This window comes from Apus apus, chromosome 3 (genome assembly GCF_020740795.1).
Source record: "Apus apus isolate bApuApu2 chromosome 3, bApuApu2.pri.cur, whole genome shotgun sequence".
Lineage (NCBI taxonomy): Eukaryota > Metazoa > Chordata > Aves > Apodiformes > Apodidae > Apus > Apus apus.
In genome coordinates, this window is record NC_067284.1 from 102724920 (window position 1) to 102750020 (window position 25101).

The 25101-nt window shown below is 42.7% G+C and overlaps 1 protein-coding gene across 1 annotated transcript; it reads left to right on the forward strand.

Annotated features, from left to right (window-relative positions):
* Nucleotides 1–1527: 1527 nt before the first annotated feature.
* On the forward strand, nt 1528–17377 carry LOC127382715 (p53 apoptosis effector related to PMP-22-like). The gene is made up of 3 exons (XM_051614686.1): nt 1528–1836; nt 16617–16760; nt 17022–17377. The coding sequence occupies exons 1-3, from the start codon at nt 1626–1628 to the stop codon at nt 17234–17236; spliced, it is 570 nt and encodes a 189-aa protein (XP_051470646.1). The 5' UTR covers nt 1528–1625; the 3' UTR covers nt 17237–17377.
* Nucleotides 17378–25101: the final 7724 nt, after the last annotated feature.

A 25101-nucleotide genomic window follows, 5' to 3' on the forward strand; every position in this document is an offset into this window, starting at 1 on the left:
TCCCTGCCCATGGCAGGGGGTTTGGAAATAGAGGATCTTTGAGCTCCCTTCCAACCAAAACCATTCTATAGTGCTATGACCTCTCACAAACACAGGGAAACCGGGCTGTGCCCATACCACAGAGGAGCCACCACCTTCAGCTGGCCAGAGCTGCACCAGCTGGACAACGCCACAAAGCAGCCATCCTGCTGCTAACCTACCAGGCTAATAAGCCTGATAAGGGAAAAGGCACACTATCACATCAGCCCATTCAAATTGCTTTCATGAAGGAGCTACTACCTCTTCATGGTCCTGCAGCTCATTGCTATGGATGTTCCAGTGTGGGTCTATGCAAGCTCAGCACCTCTTCATATCCTCCTTGGTAAAGTGTACAAATTCAACATACTTTATTAATTTATTTAGTCCATTATTGATTTATTAATATTAATTCTCCAAGATGCTGTGGAGCTTGCAGTTCTGTATGGATGTCACATTTCTCTGTAAAAGCTGCAATATATATAGTAGCCTATCTCTGTGGGTAATTGAAGCCTGTACTTGGATGCAGACCCCTCTGACAAAATCCACCATGGAAGCAAAGGGTACCTTGAATTCTTTGTGCTTAACCATGTGTCACAGAGACCGACTTCAGTCTGCAAGGGGTGCAGCTGCTTCCAAATGTAAACATGTCTTAGTCCTACTCAAAATACTAGGTTGTAGGATGTGCTAGTTCAAAGGGGAGTGCTGTAAATGTGGCTGTATCACTTCAGAGCTGACAGACAGAAGGCTCTGCCCGTAGTGACTGGGTGGCCTCTCAGGGCATGGTGAGATGATGGTTCATCTCTACATTGCTCTAACAGCACATTGCAGACAGGCTCTGACAGGCCCTGGGCGGTGCATGTAGAGACACGCAAGGAGAGTTTGTGAGGCACAGACAAGTCAAAGCTCAGTGTTTGTTCTCCCACTAACTCTGTACTCAGACCATACTATATTTTTAACGGTACACCTCGATTATTTTCCCCTGCAGCTATGTCCCAGCAGTGGCAGTGACACGTTCTTTATTGCCTTAGCTTTATAGCAGCTAGAGGAATTTATTTATTTTTTAAATGTAAATAATTAACGATAATCTTATTTTTAAATGGAGTGCAAGAAAAGCAGCTTTCAACCTCCAGGTGGCAAGTTTCAGAAGCAACCACCCTCTGATGCAAATGGTTCCCTGGCTTGTCTCCTGCATTTGACTGCCATAATGCAAATCCTTTAGGAGATAGAAAGGTGTAAACACAGCAGCGAGATGCTCCTGCTCGTGGGGAGTGGCAGGAAAGAAAGTGTTAAATGCCGAGGGTAAACAGAACTCCATTTGTTACTTAGTCAGATAAACCCAGCCTCGAAGCTTCTCCCCAGCTCAACTGGTTATTGCTCAGTGGCAGCTCTTACTCATCTGAGTCTAGGTGGAGCTTCCTCCCTCTATCCCTCCCTCCCCGCCTCCCTCTCTGCTCTGTCCCTCCTGATTAAAAACCTTTTCTCAAACATCTGCACACAGGCTCGCAGGTACCAGCACTCGCTCTGCAGAAGCACCCTTTGCTTCCCATCGTTGAGTCCGTGGCAGAGACGGCCACCCTTGTCCCACCAGCCTCCCCCTGCCCTGGAAGATGGTGAAGTACGGCCTCGACTACACGCGGTGCAGATGGATCCTGCCCCTGCTCCTGGGCATAGGTGTCATCTTCGGTATCATTGCGCTGGCGGGCAGGGGCTGGCTGGAGTCGCAGACCTTGCCCTATGTGCACCAAGCATCGCTATGGGAGAGCTGCAGGAGGCTCGGGCAGGGTGGGGACTGGAGCTGCGAGTCCCTCATGAATTACGGTAAGCACCTGCGAGGGTGGGGGGGGACAGGCTGAAGCAGTGGGACACGTCTCCAAGATCATCTTTCCTCAGCTCACCTGACTGTGGCGCCTCATGTCCAGCGTTTATATATGAAGTTATGAGCAATAGGGACTGTCACTGAAGTACATCAATGCTTTTGACTAACAGGCTGAAGAAGAAAAATGCCCTCACTCCTATGCAGAAAAAAATCTGGTAGGTTTAGATGAGGTACAATGTACAAAACCCCACATAAGGTTATGTACCAGTGCAGAAAATAATCCAGCATTTAAGGTTTTCTTCCTCTCTTAGAAGATGCTAGTAACCTCTTCTCACTAATCACTGCTTTCCAAAACTTAACAGCTACTGCTGATCAAATGTCCCAACAGCAAGTTGCGTGGGTAGCCTGGGATTAGTATGATGCACCAGTTCTGAGTGCCAGCAAGGAATGGGGAGGTAAAAATAGAAGATGGTAGGAAGATATTCCCAGGGAGTGTCAAGCTGCAGAATGCTGCCCTGAAACTGCTCAGGCAGGTGGGTCGTGTGAAAGAGTCTCCTTGTGATTATGAAAGAAAGCTTTAAAAGATGAAAGGATTTCTTGCTTGCACAGAGTTTTGGTTAAGTATGGTATTAAGCATGTTGACCCAGGTGCAACCTTCAGCTTGAAAAGGTGTGAACCACTGAGTGTGGGAGAATAGGCCAAGAGAAGGATCACTCTAGATATGTACTGCTGCTTTTTGCCTTTTTTTTTTTTTTCCTTTTATTCCCCCCTATGTATCTGCTCCTAGCCACAATCTGAAAAAAAGTTATTGTGTGTAATGGGCTGTTAGCCTGAGCCAAGAGGAAACCCTGGGCATTCTTACAATTTATGTTAATTCAAATTAACAGGAAAAGCATTTTCTTGAAGGCTCAGAATTTCAGCTGCTCTTCCTGGAAATGAGTGTAGAAGCACTTGCAGAAGCAGTCTCAGGGATCATTTATAACAGCTTTTCAAAATTGTTCCGTAAAGTTTATAATCTATGGTCAAACTCTACCTTCTATGCACAAAATTCAGCTGTAACAAGTTAATTGTAGCAGGCCTCTGTGAGTGTAGGGCTCTGGCACAAGACTGGCTCCAACCAGCATCCTGCATCTGAGTCCTGCCCTCAGAGCTCCAGCGTTAGCTGTGTGACCAGGCATAGATCAAGCCAGTTTGCTGCCTCTGGTACATGGTGCTGGAGTTTCCATGAACTTGAGATCTCCTCCTGATCTCCAGGTTAGGCAACAGCTGTGTTATGAATGCCAGCTTTAACTGGATAGAAAATACTTAGGAGACTATTAGAATATTTATAATATTTGGAATACAGAATATTTAGAATTTGGAATATTTATAACTTCTCTTGATAATGCAAGAAAGGTTTTGGCTTGCTTCCAAGTCCTACAAAGTTGTTTGGCATTTCACTTCCTTCCTTATCCGGCCTCATTCTTACATGCTTAAATTCTGCAGTTATATGCCCAGTTTCCCACTGGACAGCATCTACAGCCAAACCAGGGAGGTCATCATCTATGTCTACTATCCTGCAATGTCTGGGGTTATCATGAATTACATCCAAAAAAAGTCCAGCTCAGACCAGGACACTAACACATTAGAAATGTTGGACTTAGTAGACACATGCAGAATATTTTCCAGTACGCAGTCAGCTAGTGCTTCTGAAGGCATTACAGACACTGTTCCTGTGCTGCATGACTGCGTTATGCTCTCAATGGGCATGTATCTATCATTTGACCTCTTCAAGATTACTAAATACCCAGAAAACCTAAGCAAATTGTCAAAATCCTCCTGGACAAACTTTCCAGATGAGAAAGGAAGATATGTCTTGGACAGTGGAGTCATTTAGCCAATGGGAGAATATGTAAAGCCTGTATGTAAAAAAATTGTGAATAGGCCAAGTGATAATGGATGATGCTGCCAGGTTTCTGCCTCTCAAGATGATGCCATTCCAATGTAGATCTCAGCTGCTGCAGGTGTGGGTTGCCCTTGACCCATAAGAGGGCTATAGATCTGGCCGTTAAGGATGCAAATTCTTGACACTCTAGATCCTTTCCAGTCCTTTCCTTCAGACTCCTGTTGTCCAGAGGTAGGATGTGTTCAGATCCAATCCTGTCCTCCAGTTTTCCCATCATTCTGTTCTTGCTCAGTTAGTGTGGGGTTGGGATTTTTCTTCTGGGGCTGCTGCCCTTCCTCATGCAGGTTCCGTGTGCCTTATGCTGGTCTTGGATTCCACCCAAAAGACCAGGCCATGAGACACCATCTCACTTGTGAGCATCCAGGTCTTGTGTTGAGCCTTATTCTAAATGCTTCTGTGCTGAAACATAGGGTTTTAATAATTCTGGGATTACATTTATCCATACTGCCCCAGAAAGTAAATAGAAAACAAGCATTCAGGATGTTGTTCTGTGGGTTGTTTCACTTTGTCTCCTGCTAAGCCAAACATATTGCTTGATAAACAAAGTGCAATTACACGCCTTCCTGAGCACAGAAATGAAAGGTGTGATGTAAACAGAAAGGACAGAAGCATTTTACATCTTTCTTGAGATGAACTCTTTCTCTCCTGTCTCTACTTCACAGTTTCCATCTCCTTTCCTCTGGGCTTTGCTCTTAGCTTCCCTGCCTAATGTGCCACAGACTGGTCAGGTTCTGGAATTCAGTCTTCCTGTGGGGATGGTTTCACTGATATATCTGATATGAATGTGTACCCCAGCAGCTGCCAGCAAATGTTCTCAACGTCACTTGGACAGTGTAGCTATCTTAATCCACTACAGATGTCTACATCCTATCATAATTAGATATAATTGTAACATTCTTGCAAGGTGTTCATTATAATGTGCAAATTCCAATCAAATTCTCTACCTGCAGTGCTTGCAATTCCCCTTGAATCTCTGCTGTTTGGCTTAACAAATGTATATACACAGACAGAAAACAAAAAGCCAACATTGTTGAGGACAGTCATTTTGGAAGGGAAGAGGTTGAATGTTTAATTGGTTACACCAGTGGAGTTTGGGGTGTTTGAATAGTTGCTTAAGCTGACAGAACTCAAAACTTCACAGGGAGGACAATATGCCTGTATGATTTCTTTTGGAAAGCCAGAATAACTCCACCAGTGCAGTTACCTTCTGTGAAAGCATCTACACATCTTCTGCAAAGTTTATGAACTCTGTGGAAAGAGCATGAAGAGCTTATATACCCTATAATCTTCTCCAAGAGTTCAAATCTTCTGCTTTTTTATATGACACTCATCTAGACTTTATCAGAAGTCTTTTGCATTTCAAGCATATTTAGCTAAAAAAAACCAGAGCTTTCTAGGAGAACATATCTCGTGCATTAGGACACTTACTAGAAGTAAATGGAATTCAGGATGAGGGATTGAGAGATGCAAGCTGTAGCTCTGCAGTTTTCTGGGACTTGGAACAAATAAAGGTCTCAAGCTTATAATATGCTTGAACCTTTACAGAGGCAAAGACTTTTTGGATATAAAATGAGCACTATGTGGAATGTATCTGGCTGGGACATGGCCGAGCTTGCAAAAAAAAAAAAAAAAAAGCAGAGACTAAATCCCTTCAGGAAGCTAGCACAGCATTTCTTTGTTTTTCTTGATTTTTGGCTATATAACCTCTCTTGAACAAGGTGTGTCTTGCAGACTTGAGACTTTTTCAGTGTGTAATTTATTCTACTGCAGGCTTTGAAGATACTCAAACGTGTGGGTGTGGTTCGGGGTAAAGAACTGGTTTTATTTTCTTAGTCCTAATGTGGTGCACAATATAATGAAAAACTCATGGCTACACTTGTCCCATCTTACATTCCACCTGGCCTTGCAGCTCTCCTACCTTTAGATGCTGCCATCAAAATAACTGTAATCTTAAAGCTCTAAATTTATGTTGAAGTGGTCGATTCATTTGCATGGTGCAGATCTTGGGGAAAAAAAAAATCAGGAAAAGGCATTTCCACATGACAAGCGTAATCCAGATCTTCAGTTATTTTCACATCATTCAATTACATTCAATTACAGCCTTTTCCTAAGATGTGTGGAGGGTTATGGAGATTAGTAGAGGAATGAATGATTTTTCCACCTGGAAAGGACACCTTCCTGCATCTTGTCTTCCAGGCAAACAATGGGTAACTGTTCTAGCTCATTCCATTTTTATTTTGGTCCCTGAATATTCATACAATACTACAAGATAGGGTGGCTGGTATAGTATTATTACATTTAAGAAAAAATACTTCAAATATGGCAGCAGATGAGTGAAAGAAGGAAATGCTGCAAAAGGTAATATCCTCTTGAGGAAATAAATATTCTGCTTTAGTCTCATAAGAATGCCACTGATGAGTAGATTTTCTTCCCTGTTTTGCCTATATCAGGCTCTTGGGTCAGGGGAATCTTTTGCTATGCTAAAGCATCATTTATTATTCTGGATGAAATGACAAAATGGCAATCACTTGCTAAAAAAACCCCCAGCAAATGTTACAACAGAGAGGTACACAGTGTGGCTGGGATCAGTCTCCGAGTAGGAAAGGACCTCTCTTGGGACTGCACCTACAACTGGCCTTGCCCTGCTGGCCCCACACCTCTCTGTCCTGGTTTGGGACAACACAACACAAGGAACATCCACATGGCCGCTCACTCAACTGCCCCCAGCACACACAAATCACGTTGTTCCCGGTTTCTCGCCCTCCTTCCCCCCAGGGGCACAGGGGAACAGGGGATGGGGCTTAGAGTCAGTTCATAGGCTGGTGGTTCTTGCCACGCCATCCTCCTCAGGAAGGATTCCTTACGGTCCTTCCCTGCTTCCTCACGGGGTCCTTCCCGTGGGAGAGAGTCCTCCACGAACCTCTCCTTCATGAGTCCTTCCCACGAGGTCAGGAGCTGCTCCAGCCTGGGCTTCCCACAGAGTCACGGGTTCTTCGGGAACAAACTCCCCTGGCGCCGGGGTCTTCCAAAGTTGCGCAATCAGAGACCACAGGCAGCAAATCCACTGGCCACAAAATCCAAGTCACCCCTCCTGGCGCTTTCAGGGAATGTTCCACCACATTCTCCATGAGTGCAGGGGGACAGCTGCCATCTTGCCATGGGTTGCAGGGAAACTTCTGCTTGGGCACCTTCTTCTCTTTCTTCCTCACCAGCCACCACCTCTCCCCCTCCAGCACAGCTCTTCTTCCCCAAGTGCTTCTCTGCTCAGCTGTTACAGCTGTTCTTTCGTATGTTAATCGCTGAGGCACATCTATTGTCTCTCTAATGGCTCCTTGGCTGGGTTTGGAAGCAGGGGCAGCTTCTCAGGTTCTTACGGAGCCCCTGCTGTGGCCCTTCCCCTGCTACCAAAAAACCCACCAAACCAAACCAGAACACTCTCCCTCTGCAAAACTAACTTGTCCAGGAGACCAGTGACTCATCACACTCGGGGCACAGGACAGACCAGACACCAAGTTTCTCGGTTGCTACGATGCCTATGTAAAACTGTTTTGCCTTCCTCCAAGTTCCCATCACATCTGACAGCCAGCACCTAATCCCAGGCGTGGGGAAGTTCTCACTTGCCTCAAGCTGAGGCTCCCTGAGCAGAGTGACATGGGGATATTTTCAGAGGGACGGGCTGGGAGACAACCCCTCTCAGCAGGGTCTGGGGGAAGAAGCTCTTTGGCATCCCAGGGTATCTGCGCATAGGAATAGAAATGAAGAAAACAAGTAGCTGTGCTTTTGAAGCAGGGACCAAATCAAGTCATGGGACCTTTATTGCAGGCTTTCCTTGAAGCCAAGGTTCTGCACTTAAAGGCTTTCACAATTTGATAAAATTCAAGCAGATTTGGAAAAGTGTCTTTACAGCTGAGAAACAAAGGCTGAGGAGGTTTCTGACCAGTCCAAGGAAGACCAGGAGAGAGCCCAGGATGGAGCCCAGCTCAATGCTCTGTACATTGCCTGGATCACAGGGCAAACCCTGTCTTTTTGACATGGGGTAAACTGAAAATGAAAGCTTGTTGCTGTTCTGCTGCATCGTGGCATGAAACAGTTATATTTATGGACTGTGATTGCTGGTAGTTTTAATGACATCATCACCTAAGTCATCAGTCTCCTGGAAGTGTTACATTACCTGGGACTAACCAGTGAGAAATGAGGTTATAAGATTAGCTAGTTAATAATGTAGAATATTCAATCATTATTCGAAACTTAGAATGTTAAAAAATACAGGCTCAGATAAATGTATATACTAATGAAAATGTCATAAAACCAGTATATTTAAGGACTTAGGATGCAAGACAGAAAGAACAATTTATATTTTTCCCCAGGTTGTAGGAGACTTTCTGTTGTTACTAAAGAGGTATAAGAGGAGGGAATCAAGCCCAGAGCATTTTAGTATCATGGCAATTTTCATTCCTCATCTGCAATAACTTAAATGCTTTCCCTTATAATTTTAGGGTTTGTCCTTTTACACATTTAGTGGCAGATTCATTCAATCAATCTCTTCTAAATAATAGTTTCGCTCTTTAGCAGTTAACTCTACAGGCAGCAATTGCAGATGGCATCCCACTGTTTGTTAGCCATCCTCACTTTAATAATTACAGATAAAGTGCATGGAAAAATAGTAATCGTGTGGAGGGTTCTCATCTTCTCACCAGGAAATATCTGCTGGTGCTGAGGACTTTGTGAAGAACCTGTGTTGTCAGGACCTTAAGTCCATGAGAGGATACCATTCCCTCACACACACAGAGCAGGCATCTCTGCTGAAAATAGTTGGAAACTTTTGGCTAAACTCTCATTTCTCTTAACCTCATCTCTTCCTCTAGTTTACTGAGGTAATCTGATACACCAGGGCTATAATAACCTCTCCATAGCCTTAACGGTGATAAGGATTTTTAGTTCCACTGTGGGGTTAAGGAGTCAGGTTACTTCAGCAGGAAAGCAGGAAAATAAACGTCTCAAAACACTTTTTTTAATAATTCCGTATCACTTCTCAGTGTCAGCTTGTATCATTGTGAGCAACCTTGCACACGTTGAGTCAGTGAGTATTGTAATGACATGTTTCTTCTTCGTTAAGCACCATTACAGGATTTCTAATCATAGAATCGTAGAATCATGTAACTATTCAGGTTGGAAAAGACCCTTGGGATCACTGAGTCCAACCATCATCAATCTCTACTCTACAAAGTTGTCCACAATCAGTCAAATCAGTCAAAATTTCAATCAGTCAAAATTTCAGTCAAAATAAATCAGTCAAAAATTCCCAGGAGCTCAAGTTGCTTGTGGAGTGACAATGATAGCCTGTGTCCCAGAGGTTTCTGGCTTCCTCCTGCTGCTACTAAATAACACTTCAGATCACACACAGTCCTGCTGAAGTACTAATCTGCAACTGAATATATCTAATGTCACTAATTATGGGGAATATGCACACTGTGTACAAATTAGGCTGAAATTATAGGAAGCCTCTGTGCAGTTGATTAACAACCCCATCAGCAACGGAGCACAAGTGATAAAGACTTTGAAGGAGCATTGTAAGAGCTATTTCATTCATCAGAACAGTACGAAGAGCTTATGATGTATTTTCTGAACACAAAGTACCGTTTCTTCTTATGTTTTAGGTGGTTGGTTTGAGTCTTTTTTGCAAATGGTAAAATTCTGCTTCTAACAGAAAATGAGATCCAGACTCACAGCTGCTCTCTGTGAGGAAGAAACTCCCTAGTGCAAAAGGAGCCTTTCAGCAAGGTTTCAGAGCGAGGTTTGCTCACAGCATGAAACCTGCGGATCAAGAGTGAGAACAATACTTGGTGCATATGGAAACAAAATGTAAATTCAGTGTTCTTCAGCCTCAGATGGGCCTGGGAAAATCAAACCTAAAAAAAGCTTTTTGGAAAGGTTCCACTCTGCTGTTTTGATTAAAAGTCCTCATTCATAGTCTGTGTTATCATGGAAGCTGATTCAGTTTAATTCACGTGAAATATTGTAATGCATCTTTAACTCATGGGTAGTTAAGGAGCAGGTACATCTTGCTACTCTGATTAACTGAGTTTCTGTATATCTACTGATTCATCAATACCTTACCTGTTTTATTTACATGACGCTCACAACCCCCGCCTACACATCCAAGTGTAATAATCCTGTTTTAATTTAAAATAAATAGAAAAAAATAGGAGGAAGAAATGTCATAGCTTTAAAGTGTTTTAAGACTGAGCTTTAATCTCGAGATGTTCTCAACGTCTGCAACTGCTTCTGAAGATAATGTGAGATAGGGGTACTCACTCTCTCATGAGCAAACCTTTAATTTTGAGGCACTGTGTGCACATTATTTTAATAACTAACTTACTCCCTTGGTGCTTGCTTTGATGATGGCTCTACGCCCTCTTCCATTCTGCCTCCCTAGTGCTAAGTAAGCATCAGGGAGCAGCCCTCATTAATACAAGATTTGCAGAAGCCAGCTTCTAAGTCAAGCTTGCACATGCCTTGGCTTCTGATGAGATGAATTTGAACCACTCCCTCAAGAAGTAACTGCACCTCCCCTCAAATTCCAGTCGGAAGAGCTTCTAAGTTGAATTGTTTACTGTTTACCTCAGTAAGAGAAAAAATCTGCAGAAGTATGTAAATCCTTGGGTGCAGGCTTTGCCTCTGTGTTTCTAAGTGAAGTCAGTGGTGGAGACTTAATAGGTTTTTGCTTTAAAGGAGTTAAAGTCCACTAAGCCAAACTAAGTGATCACCTTAGCACTAAGCTTTGGGAAAGACCATATGCTGGTAAAGATTAGGCTGCTTTCTGCTAATATATTCTCTGCTTTACTGATAGATGGCCTATGCATAAGGTTCTTTCCCTTACTGTTGTAATCTAAAATAATTATTGTGGGGTAAGTGGAGGTCCTAATTCTTTCTCATTTATCTGGGACCTGCTACTAATCATCAATAAACTTTTGCAATGACAGTTTACTGTGAACCTAAATAGGTCATTCTTCACTTCCATGATTACCTCTTAAGTAGTGGCAAGCTAAAAGCTTGTTACTGCACACATAAAAATGGCCTGCGTGTTATGAAAATATACTGTTATTAAATGAGAAATCCATATTAACTGTCAATGAATTCTAAAGAAGTAATGCTTGGGGAAAAAGAATGGAATTACCCAAAAATTATGCCAAAGAGAATGACCAAAAATTCTGTATTCCACTGTGAATAATGTAAACTCATACCAAAAAACCAAACCAAACCAACAAACAAAACAACAAAACCCAAACAAATAAAAAGCCCAAACAAGCAAAAAAACAAACAACAAAGAAAAGCATTCAGTATTGACTTTTCAAGGGAAAGATGTTCAATGAATGCATTTGTTTTAAGAATGAACCAGATGCAATGTAGAAGTTCAGAGAATAACACACTCAATCTGCCTTTGATTTTTTTCTTCATTTTATTCTGTTAATAAATTATCCATGACTAATGTGATTTCCTTCATCTCTATAGCCTTCCTTTGAAATTATTTTCAGTCACTAGCTTTGGTCTGCACATACAGTTTATTCATAAGAGGCTGCTTTTAATAGTTTCTGATTTATCTTGGCTGTGTTCTGCAAACACTTGCAGAAATTTCAGTGTTCACTTGTTTTCCAAAAAAAGCTCAGAAATTTCCTGTAGTTGGCATGTTACAGAGTTGTGATGTCCAGAAGACAGGATTTTGCACTGTTCAGTGTTGTACAGGTAACACAGAGAATTCAGAGTCCTTGGCTTGCTAAGGAGAACACATGTTCTTCTGTAGACATGCTTACTTTCACCTGGAAACTTTCTTGAGAACAAACCAAAATGAAATGGATAAAACCTGGCCAAAGCAGTTTCTTTTCAAAGCATGTGCTGTGCTGGGTTCACCACACCCTGATGAAGAACGTAGGGTTGAGAAACCTGAGTTCAGCTTTGTTTCCAAAATAAAGCTCTTTCCCTTTAATCAGAAGGGTGTAAAACAGGTTGAGCTCTGCAAAGTCAGCCTTGAAACATTCTCATTACCTACAACACAGGGATGAGTCACCACCATGGTGGATTTTAGTTGTTGTAACAATTGCTTTGCAAGACTGGAGCTAGAACTGCAGGGTTTGTTTCTTTTCCTTGGTGGTATGAAGAGTAACAGAGCAAAATATTAGTCTGTTACATTTTATTCCCCCCTCTCCCCTGTTTTCTTTTGAATTAAAACTATCCTTCCTAAAATTGCTGCACAATTCACTGCAGTGGCTGTGTTAAAATGATCAGTCAGCAAGAGCCAATAAATAATTATTGGTGTCTGCAAGCTGGCAATAAACATTTGTTTTTCTTTCCAGTGCTAGTTGTGTATTTAACTTCTAGCCAGAAGGAGAATTTGGAGAAGCTTGTTCTTTGTGATTAGACCAGGAGAAGTACTTCTGAACTGTCTGGAGTGGCTTTCAGAAAATATCACCCAAAGAGAGAGACTCTGTATTTTGTGTGGTTTGAGGGGACCAGACCAAAAAAGACATGAGAATGTAACTGTGAATGTTTTCGCATGTTTTGAATCATATACAGCAGAAATCCAGAAATTTTTATTTATCATGGGGGAAGTAGACTTCACATTGCATTTTCAAGGCACAACAATTCCTTTTTAAAGGCCCTGTTTAGAGCATAAAACATGGCAGGCTAAGGAGGGATTTGATCTATGTGTGAAGCACAAACAGTCTTCACTCTTTTGCAAATTGGAAAATACATAATGGAGTAAAATCAGGAATCAAAGAATCATAGAATGGCTTGGGCTGGAAGGGATCATCTAGTTCTCCATGGGCAGGGACACCTCCCACTAGACCAGGCTGCTCAAAGCCCCATCCAACTTGGCCTTGAACACTTCTAGGGGTGGGGCAGCCACAACCTCCCTGTGCAACCAGTTGAAGTGTCTCACCACCCTCACAGTGAAGAATTTCTTCCTAATATCTAACCTACATCTATCCCCTTCCAGCTTGAAACTCTTCCCCTTTGTCCTACCACTGCATGCCCTTGTAAAAAGTCCCTCTCCAGTTTTCCTGTAGGAAGACAGGAAACTGGAGACATTCTTGATACTGGATCCCTAATGAAGTCCATCCGCTTCTCTATGGCTACAGTTAGCAACAGATCTTCAGGTGGTACAACACAAAAGGTGGTCATGCTACCTCTAAACTGTGTTAGCATTAATAGCAGAGTAATAATAAAGCCACGTTGTTATCATATACTGTCTCAGCTAATTATCTTGCTCATAAGCAACAGTGAGCTCTGGTCTATAAATTAGCTCAGGGGTCTCCTCACAGGGAGTTTTAGAAGGCAGGAACTTATTTTAATTTTCAAGTAGTCACATATTGCTGCATTCCAGGTTATTCTGGACTCTCACAAACTGATGCACAATCCACTGCAACTAGAAGCACTGTCCTTGCTCTGCTTGAGATAGTCATGAAAACATGGGTTCCTTTTGTCTGTTTGGGGTAGCATGGTCTTATTTCAAGACAAAATTGCTCAGTAAATTGACAGCTAGAAGGAGTTTTCAAACGTGGACACAATGTCCCTTTCATAGTGTTCATTGGTGTTCTTTCAGCTGACAGAGGAGCTGAAAAGGGAAGAAACAAGACCCACCTAAAAGTGTTCCAGGACCCTGTTGGTATTCAAGGACTCACACATAAACACATTTTTTTATTTTTATTTTTTTCTGAATTAGCACATTTGAACTCTTAAACAGCCAAAACATCAAGGCCTTTTGGGGGGGTCAGGTCACAAAATCGCTGAGTATTTTCACAGACTCAGCCCGATGTCCTGTAACCTGCTGCTCCCTCTGTTCCTGATTCTTTAACACGTGGGCTACATCCTTTCAGTTTTTAACTGTCTTCTCTCTAGAGTCAAATGTATTCAGAATTAGTCTTGTTACCTGTGGTCATTCCTTTGCCTGGATGTACCTATTTAGGAGAAACCTTTGCAGTTAGAACAATTTATTTATGCTTTTGGTTTACGTTGAGATGAAACAGCACCCCACAAACCAGTATTTTCAGATGTGGAAAGACTCGGGACCACATTAGCCACTTGCTTGTCAGTGTTTTCTGACCAGTTTAGTTCTTCTAATTCTGGCATGTTTTTAGAAATTTTAAGTATTAGTTATATTGGTAAAGACAATAAGCTACTCTACTGCTTCTGGCTGGCACAAGACAAAATAAGTATTTCAGATATAGGAACATGCAATTACTCCTACATGTAGCTTTTGGTACCTTTTACCTTAGAAAGATTAAAGTGTTTGCACTGTGGTCTTAGACCACTGGTAACTGCTACTTTTTGTAAAGGACAGATGAAGTCAGGTACCGCTCCTCAGAAAAACCCCACAGTGGCTCTTCCATGCAACCCTACTGCCTTACCTGGAGCTGTGTATTGCTTTTCTTACAAAGTTGAGTTAATATTTTTCTCTTTTGCAAAAGTTAAGAATCACAAGATTGGCTGTTAGGGGGTTAAGCAATGCCTCCTAAAGTTGTAAGCATCCTGCAACAAGCATGTCTCTTCTTGCCATACAGCCAATGCCTGGCAGGCTGGGTGTGCACCCAATCTGCTTCATACAGTCACAGCATTTTTAACACCACTTCAGGAAAAACACCTAAGCAAGCCTGACAGAGGAGGGAGATGGTGGCATGGGCAAGGTGCCACAACACATGACTGTGGCCACCAGCCATCCCAGGCTCCCCTGGGTCCCCAGCCCAGGAGATGCTCCCACCTCAGGGGACAGTGCTCTCCCATCAGTTCCTCTTGGCAAGCAAAGCTGAGCTTTGGCAGATCATCTGCTCCCTGCAGAAGTGGTGGTGGCAGTGTGTGAGGTGAAAGCCCCAGGTCTTGTTGTGCCTCAGCACTCCCCAGGTGGGCAGCTCTGCTTCAAGTTAGCTCTGGGAAAGGACACCCTTTTGCCCAGGAGTTTTGCACCTAACCACAACCAGTTTGTACCTAACAAAAAACCATAATCTCTAGATTGCCCTTGTCATTTTACTCTTCTGCCAGAAGATACATCATTTGTATCCAAGAGCAATAAGGTCACTGCTGCTAAGCAGCTTCTCTTACGGCCAGCTGCCCCTTTTTGCTGTTTTACAGGGGTGGCAGAGGCTGGGTGCAGGAGCACCCTCAACAGGGTAAATTAAGCTGTGGCAGTATGAGAAATTCCTCTTCCTGGCTCTTTCCTTTGACACTATTCTTGAGGTGTTGCCCTCCCACCTGTACCTCCATATCACATGCTCTACCTTCAGGTCTCCTGTAAATTCATGGAGAGTTTGGGCTACTATACTGGGCTAGAAGCTGAGATGTAGGCACATCTTTGCTGTTCCCTTGAGTATTCTCAGGCAGCTCCTTGTTTACAGGAAAAATAATACAGCTGAAAACCCAATAAGCAGAAAGAATTTTTTTGGCATAAAGAAGAAAAAGGATTTGACATAAATTCTAGCAACAGCTAGAATGAAGCAGGGATCATCGGAGGGGAGGACAGTGAAAAGCAAACAAAAGGGGAAACTGGTTTTGATGGGCTGATGGGAAGGAAAGTAGAGCTGGAAAATCCTGATCCATTTTTCTAGTTTAATAGCAAAGGTGGTGTGGGGCTGGGGGAAGAGAGGTTGAGCTCCAAGGTGTCACTCACCAGGGACAGAATGATGGCTCTCATGCCAACTCAACACTGGCCAGGGGGCAGGTAGGGCACTGCATTTATTATTTGTATGCTTGAAGCAAAAAAAAAAAAAATTGCATATTACTGGATAGCAAAACTCTTAACTTTCTCCATTCACTGGAAACTTTTACCACACCATGTTTGAGTTATAATTATTGCCAGGGTTGGGCTGTGATAAATTTTCAGCAGTGCTGCTGTATGTATTTGGTTAGAAGCTGACACCTTTCAAACACAGTGTAGGCGAGGGGTTGCAGTCTGTATATGCCCAGCAGATTTAAACTGTCTACTCCATCTACACACACAATTTAAAAAGTGTCAAAGTAGGCTATTTATATTCAGAAGAGGAGACACTTTGATGTCTTTGAGCACTAGTTGCCCCTCAAGACTTCAAATATTGAATAAATAATATGTTTTTTTCAGTTGATATGCCAACACAACATGCTTAGATTTGACATGTTATAACATAAAGTTATGTCATTTGAAAATAAAAGCATTAATATTCTGAAGAAGTTTTTCAAAATTAAATGGTTCTGACTTTGAATCAACAACAGAGGTAAAATTTCCCTACAAACAGATTCCAAATCTCTAGCTCCATTTTGGACACAGAGATAAGCAAAGGCTGAAAAGGCAGATACCACAAATTTTTGGCATTTATGGACTACTGCCATACCTTTAATTTTGCATGCCAGAGAGGTAGTGCTTGTATGAACACTGTTTTTTAAAGGAAGAATTGTTTCAGGGATAGTCTAATTCTCCTCGTCCATGCAAAATGCTGCTGGTTTCATGGCATCTGCTCAGGCAATGACATTTTGCTATTGAAAGAGAGTGTCCATTCTTTACATTCCATCTTTACAGTAATTTTTATCTCAATTTTTAATTGTTAAATCTAAAGAGGAAACTTGCACACAAGCTCCATTGCATTTTCTGCGTTTGGCATTTGTATGAATTCTGCACTTGGTGAATGATTTCTTATGGAAACAAAATGTTCATCTGCAAGAGGAGAGAAAGCTCCTGTGCTTTCCTTCTTGGGAGCTGACCTTCTTTTCACATTTGTTTACAGTTAGCCTTTCAGTATATATCAGGGAAAAATATTGCAAGGGATTTTTTGTTGTTGTTGTTCCTTTCTAATGTTATCTCCCTTCTGATTTCAGCTTGGGGAAGAGCTGCTGCTGCCACGTACCTGGTCGGCTTTTTACTTCTAGTCATCTGTTTTGCTCTGGCCATCATAGCATTTGCCATTGACACACTTCGGTTCAACTTCATCCGAGGGATTGGAGGCTTGCTTTTTGTTGCAGGTAAGGCAGCATATGAAGTCAAGTTTAGCTTGTGAAGGTCTATTCATGCTAGAACTGGTATTTCCCTCAACTGATTCTATACCCAGGTCCTTGCCTGTGTGCACTTCAATTCTCAATGAAAAATAACATAAAGTCTGTCACAACACTGGATCCATTTTTCAATCCTCCTAAACATGGGTGGGTTTAGCTACAGGTGTTGAGGAGGCAGGCAACATGATGGGTGTTAGCTTAAAAGTGCTTTGTTTCCTCTTGTTTCTTCAGCTGTGTTCTCCATCATGGGCCTGGTCATTTATCCTGTGAAGTTCTCAACTGAAATTGATATGACAGGAATCAATATGTTCAGCTGGGCCTATGGATTTGGCTGGACCACTGCCATTATGGAAATATGCCTGGGATTCTTCTTCTGCTGCCTTCCTAATTATGAAGACCAGATCTTGGGTAATGTGAAGCCCACATACTTTTACTCTTCCCCGTAAGCACCAGGAAAAATGCATTTGTATTCCAGAGGTATCTGACAGACCAGATATGTTTTCCAGAATATTGTTATCAGATGTTAGCAGAAAAGTCTGGAAATTTTTCCAATGCATGTAGAAAAATGGCATTCTGCAATAAAATTACCTACTCTATTTTGGAACTTCAGACCTGATGTGGGTTGGTTAGATAAAGTCTAAACTTTCATTCATTCCCGTGAATGGGGTGTATGTGGATTCCGTTGCCTGATAAATGCATTAATATTTCTAAGTAAATTGAAAAAAGCTTTTTAAACTGCCAGTAAACAAAACAACATATATCATCTTCCTGAAGGAAAGCAGCTCACAGAATCTCCTTTTGCATGTATCATTTTCGACCTGAAGATTTTGCATATTTTTCATTAAGCCAAATATCCACTGACTGCCAAAGTAGCAAATTAGTCAGCCAGAACTTCATAGCTTTGCTTCCACTTTTTCATTCATTCACTTAAGCCGTAGGAGCAGGGTAAGAAAAGGACAGGAGAAAGCCCCCTACCAAAGCCAGCATCTTGACTTTTACCTATCCATGTAGAATTTAAGTATTTATTTATAAATATCTGTAAGAGTAAAGCCAGGACCCCTAAAGAGTAAACCCCTAAAGAGCAGGCAGAGGCAGAGGGGATTTCAAGCCACCCCTGCAACCTAAAGACTGGGTTTGAAGAGGCTCCCGTTGTGGCTTTCTTCATGCACATCTGCCTCTTTTATCCACTTTAAAAAGCTGTTATACTCATCCATCTTTTTACCCAGCATAAAGGGTCAGGGAGCGCAGAGGTAAAACTCCCTTACAATCAAGAATGGACCTGGAGCAGTGTCAATGTAGGTATCAAACATTTGCTAAAAGGCCCCTTTTTATTAGTTTGCTGATTGTAAGGCTCTCACAGAGAAAATCACATCATAAAACACCTTTCAGTATCTTACTGTCTACAGTGCTGCAAGCCTGGACACACTGCAATGCAGGATGCTCAAGACTGTGCAGGTTTCTGCCTTGTTAATCCTAATTTTATAATGTTCCATTTATTCTCTTAAGTGAAAATATGGATGCTTCTGCTATGTGGAAAAAGAAGTTGAATTGAAACCCTTTACTAGAGAGGATTATTAGCTTGTGACACATCTTCAGTTCTGTAACTATCTGTACTTAATGTAAAGTGTGTTGACAAATGTTCCTTACTGCAAAGACTGAGAGGTAGAAAATTTTTTTAGTAAAAGCTCTGGGTAGCTAAAATTAATAAAGGCACAGGACTTAACCTTAGTGTTTTGGTTTGTTTTAAAGCAATTAACTCCATTCACTTTTATGGAGTGACTTTTAACTTTGATCAATAAACATGAAAGGTGTATGAGATCTAAGAGGAGAGGATATGGAACAGGGAATAGTTAGACAAGAACTTGCAAATACATTAAGATGATGTTTCCTAGTTGGGCAGAAATTAAAATGCAATAGAGATGAGAAAACAGTTTGTATAAAACAACTTAGAAATTTTTATATAATGTTCAGGGGGGAAAAAAGTATATATTTTCATTGTGCTTATTATACCTAATAAATTACAGTGTCTATGTATTGTTTCAAAACTGAGTCTTAGCTTTTGTTCTCTACTAAGAGTGGGGAAGTGTGGAAGCCCCAAAGCCTCCTCATCTCAGATACCACCTTGGAGCACCTGGCTATGCTGGCTGGATTTTGAGAGGGAAGAGTAATTTACAAATTTAGCATCACAACAGCTTGGATTAGTCTTCAGTCCTCTTCTGGCCATTTCCTGAGGCCTTGTTCACATACACATGAGAACACTGGACTCGCTCTGTTTCCTTCTGAGCTGTGTGGAGTCAAGTAACTAAAGGCAGGGTTCTGTGCTACCATGTGCTACAGCTCAGTTTGGCATGGAGGGCAACGCTCTCCTGTTCATTGCATAGGAAGCCAGTGTGGTCCTGCTCCATGTTTTTGCTCCGAAGGACGTGGCAATCCCTTGAGGAAGCAAAAGGGAACTTGAGCAACCACTGGTTGTATTTACAGTTTCTTAAGATTAGCTGGACACTGAGCCAACATCTAGAGGTGAGGAAAGGTGTGTAGAACAAGGTTTAGGAGTCTGACTCCAACTTTTATGAGAGAGCAGAACATAAATAAAAGGCAAAGAAAATCTCCAGCCAGAGATCATCCCCCCTCCTCCCCTTTGCTGCTCTCAGCAGCTTCCCCACTGCCTCTTCTTCTCTCCCTCCTCATCCTTCCTAAGGGCAACAGAGCAGTGTCAGGTCTGGTGCCTGTGGCTCTGTGGGATGCAGCCCCAGTTCCCATTCCCCACTGCCTCCTTCCCCTTCCTGGAAGAGGAGTGAAGCAGCTTTTCTGACCCCAGCACAGCAGCAGAGACCCTAACCTGGCTCCCCGCCCCAGGCCCCCACAGGGAAAGGTTTTCTCTAAAGAAAGGAGAGGGCTGGGTGGCTATTCAAGAAGTGGAAGCATCACAGAACTAGAGCTCAAGTGCCTGCCTTTGGGTAGTTTGCTGCCACTCATGACAGGTCAGCTCACCACACATCCCTTGAAAAACACATCCAAAACCCCATGGCAATAAAACAGTGAGAAGTAGAAAACTGTTGTAAAGATCCCAGTGCTCTTTCCTGTGACTACTGTGACAGGAAAGCACAGCAAAGGAGCATACAAAACGTATGAACACAGAAAAGGAAGCTGAAGCCAGAAGCCAAGGATGTGCCTCAACTAGATTATTAACTAACTAGGTTATCAACTAGTTAGGTTATCAACTAAACTGTTAAATTAGTCTACAGCTGGGTCAAAGTAGATTATGAACTAACAAAATGGTTAGACCAAATTACTACAAGAAATGTAAGGGCAATGAAGAGAGACTTCAGGGCCCTGGGACGGCTAGTTAGGGGGTCTGGAGCACAAGTCGTGTTTGCCTCCATACCTCCTGCAAGAATGGGTGGAGAGATAAGCAGGAAGAGTTTAATGATGAACGAATGGCTAAGAGACTGGTGCCAAAGGCAGGGCTTTGGCTTTTTTGATCATGGACTGCTCTATGAGACACCTGGCCTGATGGTGGCGGGTGGGATGCACCTGTCCCAGAGGGGGAAAAGGCTTTTGGGGCAGGACTTAGCAGGGCTCATTGAGAGAGCTTTAAACTAGATGTGAAGGGGGAAGGGGAGAAAACTGGGTCTGTTAGGGACAAGCCCAAGAGGAACATACCAGGGCCTGTAGGAGGATGGGCTAAGGAGGATTTAGTCCCACTGATGTGCTCTAGTTGCTTCCTGAAATGCCTGTACACCAATGCACGCAGCATGGGGAATAAACAGGAAGAGTTGGAGGTCTGTGTGCGGTCTAAGGGTTATGATCTGGTAGCAATAACAGAGACATGGTGGGACAGCTCACACGACTGGAATGTGGCCATGGATGGCTATGTGCTTTTTAGGAAAGATCGGTCGGTGAAGCGAGGTGGTGGAGTTGCTCTTTATGTGAGAGAGCAACTAGAATGTATTGAGTTTTGTACAGGGGCTGATGAGGGGCAAGTTGAAATTCTGTGGGTAAGAATTAAAGGACAGGGTAGTATGGGTGACACAGTTGTGGGGGTCTACTACAGACCTCCTGATCAAGATGAGGAAGTTGATGAGGCTTTCTACAGGCAGCTGAAAGCAGCCTCACAACTGCAGTCCTTGGTCCTCATGGGAGATTTTAACTATCCCGATATCTGCTGGAAGACTTATACAGCCAGCCTTTCACAGTCTAGGAGGTTCCTCCAATGCATTGATGACAACTTCTTAATGCAAATGGTGGATGAGCCGACTAGAAGAGGAGCGCTGCTGGATCTTGTGCTCACCAACAAGGAGGGCCTTATTGAAGCAGTGGTGGTCAATGGCAACCTTGGCTGCAGCGACCATGAGATGGTGGAGTTCAGGATCCTGTGTGGGAGGAACAGAATTTCCAGCAGGACCAGAACCCTGGACTTCTACAGAGCAAACTTCGGCCTCCTCAACCAATTGTTAAGGGAAGTCTCATGGGACAGAGTGCTAGAAGGTAAAGGGGCTCAAGATAGCTGGACAATATTCAAGGACCACTTCTTGCAAGCACAGCATCAGTGTGTCCCAATGGGTAGAAAATCTAGTAAGGGAGCTAGGAGACCAGCGTGGTTAAAAAAGGAACTGCTGGGGAAACTCAAGTGGAAGAGGAAAATCTATAGATCATGGAAGGAGGGACTGGTCACTTGGGAGGAATATAGGAATGTTGTCAGGGAATGTAGGGAGGCAACTAGGAAAGCTAAGGCCTCCTTGGAACTTAACCTTGCAAGTCGGGTTAAGGACAGTAGAAAGGGCTTTTTCAAATACATAGCCAACAAAGCTAATACCAGAGGCAATATAGGCCCACTGCTGAATGAGGTGGGTGCCCTGGTGACAGAGGATATGAAGAAGGCAGAGGTGCTGAATGCCTTCTTTGCCTCTGTCTTTACTCCTGCAGGCTTTTCCCATGAGCCCCAGATTCATATAACCCCAGAAGTAGTCAAGATAGGTGAGGACATAGTAGATGAGGATTGGGTTAGGGATCAGTTGCATAATCTGGACATCCATAAATCGATGGGTCCGGATGAAATGCATCCAAGGGTGCTGAGGGAGCTGGCGGAGGTCATTGCTAGTCCACTCTCCATCATCTTCGGTAAGTCATGGGTAACTGGAGAGGTGCCTGAGGACTGGAGGATAGCAAATGTCACTCCAGTCTACAAGAAGGGCAAGAAGGAGGACCCGGGTAACTATAGACCGGTCAGCCTCACCTCCATCCCTGGAAAGGTAATGGAACAACTTGTCCTTGGCACTATCTCTAGACATATCAAGGAGATGGGGGTCATCAAGAGCAGTCAACATGGTTTTACCAAGGGTAAGTCATGTTTGACTAACCTCATAGCCTTCTATGAGGAAATTACTAGGTGGATAGATGATGGTAGAGCAGTAGATGTGGTCTATCTTGATTTCAGTAAAGCATTTGACACCGTCTCCCACAGCATCCTTGTAGATAAGTTGATCAAGTATGGGTTTGATGATCAGGCAGTGAGGTGGATCAAGAACTGGTTGAAAGGAAGAAGTCAGAGAGTTGTAGTCAATGGGGCAGAATCTAGTTGGAGGCCTGTGACTAGTGGAGTCCCTCAGGGGTCGGTACTGGGACCGGTGTTGTTCAATATCTTCATCAACGACCTGGATGAGGGCACAGAATGTACCCTCAGCAAGTTTGCTGATGACACCAAGCTGGGAGGAGTGGCTGACACACCAGAAGGCTGTGCTGCCATTCAGAGAGACTTAGACAGGCTGGAGACTTGGGCGGGGAAAAACCTGATGAAGTTTAACAAGAGCAAGTGTAGAGTTTTGCATTTGGGGAAGAAAAACGCCATGCACCAGTACAGGTTGGGGGCTGACCTGCTGGAGAGCAGTGTAGGTGAAAGGGACCTGGGGGTCATGGTAGACAGGAGGATGACCATGAGTCAGCAGTGTGCCCTTGTGGCTAAGAAGGCCAATGGCATCCTGGGGTGTATTAGAAAGGGTGTGGTTAGTAGGTCAAGAGAGGTTCTCCTCCCCCTCTATTCTGCATTGGTGAGGCCACATCTGGAGTATTGTGTCCAGTTCTGGGCCCCTCAGTTCAAGAAGGACAGGGAAGTGCTTGAAAGAGTCCAGCGCAGAGCCACAAGGATGATTAAGGGAGTGGAACATCTCCCTTATGAGGAAAGGCTGAGGGAGCTGGGTCTCTTTAGTTTGGAGAAAAGGAGACTGAGGGGGGACCTCATCAATGTTTACAAATATGTAAAGGGTGAGTGTCAAGACGATGGAGTTAAGCTTTTTTCAGTGAAGACCAGTGATAGGACAAGGGGTAATGGATACAAGTTGGAGCATAGGAGGTTTAAGATGAATATCAGGAAAAATTTTTTTACTGTAAGAGTGACAGAGCACTGGAACAGGCTGCCCAGAGAGGTTGTGGAGTCTCCTTCGCTGGAGACATTCAAAACCCGCCTGGATGCCTTCCTGTGTGATGTACTCTAGGTGACCCTGCTCTGGCAGGGGGGTTGGACTAGATGATCTTTCGAGGTCCCTTCCAACCCCTAGGATTCTATGATTCTATGATTCTATGAATTTGAGCTAAGTCAGGATCAGAAAGTTTGGACTTTCAAGCCAAGGAGAAATTACAGAAGTCATTCTTTTAGCTCTGTATCTCCATTTGGCAGGGTTCTTGCTCCAAGTCTTACCTATAAGAGAAAAGGGCACTTAATCACTAAGAGCAGCACAACAAAAGACTTTTGTTCCCAAAGGCACAAGATCAGGAAAGAACAAGTGCCTGCAAGATCTGGCTTTCAAGAACATTAGGTCTCCTACAACAACAGAAGTAAAGACTTGACTGCCAAAGGCATTGCTGCTGTTCCCCTAAAATTAAGAATTAGGGAAACATCCTCTAAGAAACACATTTTATCTAATTCAACTATACTACTGAAAACAGGAAAAATTGTACTGAAAACAAGTGGAATGTCAATCAGACCTACAGGTACAAACTGAAACAAAATAAATAATGAAAACTCTCTAGTGGTAAGTTAGTTTGTTCAATTTAATTTCTGGTGTTTCTGTCAGAGCTTGTATAACATGCAGACATCTTGGTCTTTTCTATTTTCTCTGCAAATATGTCCGTATCTCAGCACACATTTTTCAGGCACCTGCCATTTGCTCTTAAATGCAGCCTGCTTAATCAATAATTCAAATGTAATCTACTTTGAAACTGTATTAAAATTGTGCTTATTTTGCTGTACAAACTAATGCTATGAGTGAAGTTTTGACCCCATTGACATCACTTGCAAAGCATTTATTGATTTTTCTTGAGGCTGACATTTCATCCTTGAAGCATGAACCCTTTTTTTACATGTGCTCAAAATCAATTTCATCCCTGTGGGATGCTCCATTGATTCCAGCAGCTCTGTTTGCTTCTGGCGTAGGATACTGGTACATAAAAGGTAAGGAACAAGAGTTACAGTAGACAGGATCATTCCCAGAATAAAGGTCACATGTAAGATTAATTATAATTAAATCACATTTTAGTAGACACACAACACAGTTGCAATAAAAAGGTTCATCTTTTGTCACATCTCTTGTTGTGCAACATTTACTATTTCATATAATTCAATGTCTTGGGACACTTCCTTGCACTTTTCTATATTCAGTAGATTTCTGTACAGTCTGAAGAATAGATTTAAGAAAAGAATGAAATAATAATGTTTTTCATAAGGGAGAACAGAACTGGCTCGCTTGCACACTCTGTTGGAAAGTGGGAATCAAATCGAGAATTCATAACTGGTAATTGAAAGACTGTTACACAGTTAACAAAGGGGAAAGAGAAATGAAATGACACAGATCTTTATCTTCTTCCTTATTGCCAAAGTACTGCTTTTGCTAGAAATTTTGAGTTCAAGTCTCACTCTAGAGCAGCTGCATAATAATGTCTAGGTCTAAACTGTATCTGCAAAGTTCTTCAGCGCTAAGTACCAACATCTAGAAAAGCACCTGGATAACCCTAAGGTTGCAGATGGGGCCATCAGAGCTGTTTAGGTAGATGGTTTCTTAAATGACAATACATTAGGGCTAATATGCCCCTCTACACACTCTGGTTAGTTCCACAGATTTCCTGCATGTCAAGTGATACAGTATTTTTATTTTTTTTCATTTTTGTTTCTCATTTTTTTATTGTCAGAGTAAAAAAGGTGGATGCATGGCAGCATTTTGCATTTGACTGCTGGATGTGGGGAGAATTTACAGGAACAACTTTCAAAATAGTTTTACCGTTTATGATAAATGTGGTGAGTGTAGATCAAACTGCCCTC

Bases quoted from the DNA above. Each gene is read 5' to 3' on its own strand.
- LOC127382715 (XM_051614686.1), top strand. From the start codon at position 1,626: ATGGTGAAGTACGGCCTCGACTACACGCGGTGCAGATGGATCCTGCCC. The intron at 1,837-16,616 runs GTAAGCACCTGC...TTCTGATTTCAG, and splicing joins CGAGTCCCTCATGAATTACG to CTTGGGGAAGAGCTGCTGCT. The intron at 16,761-17,021 runs GTAAGGCAGCAT...TTGTTTCTTCAG, and splicing joins AGGCTTGCTTTTTGTTGCAG to CTGTGTTCTCCATCATGGGC.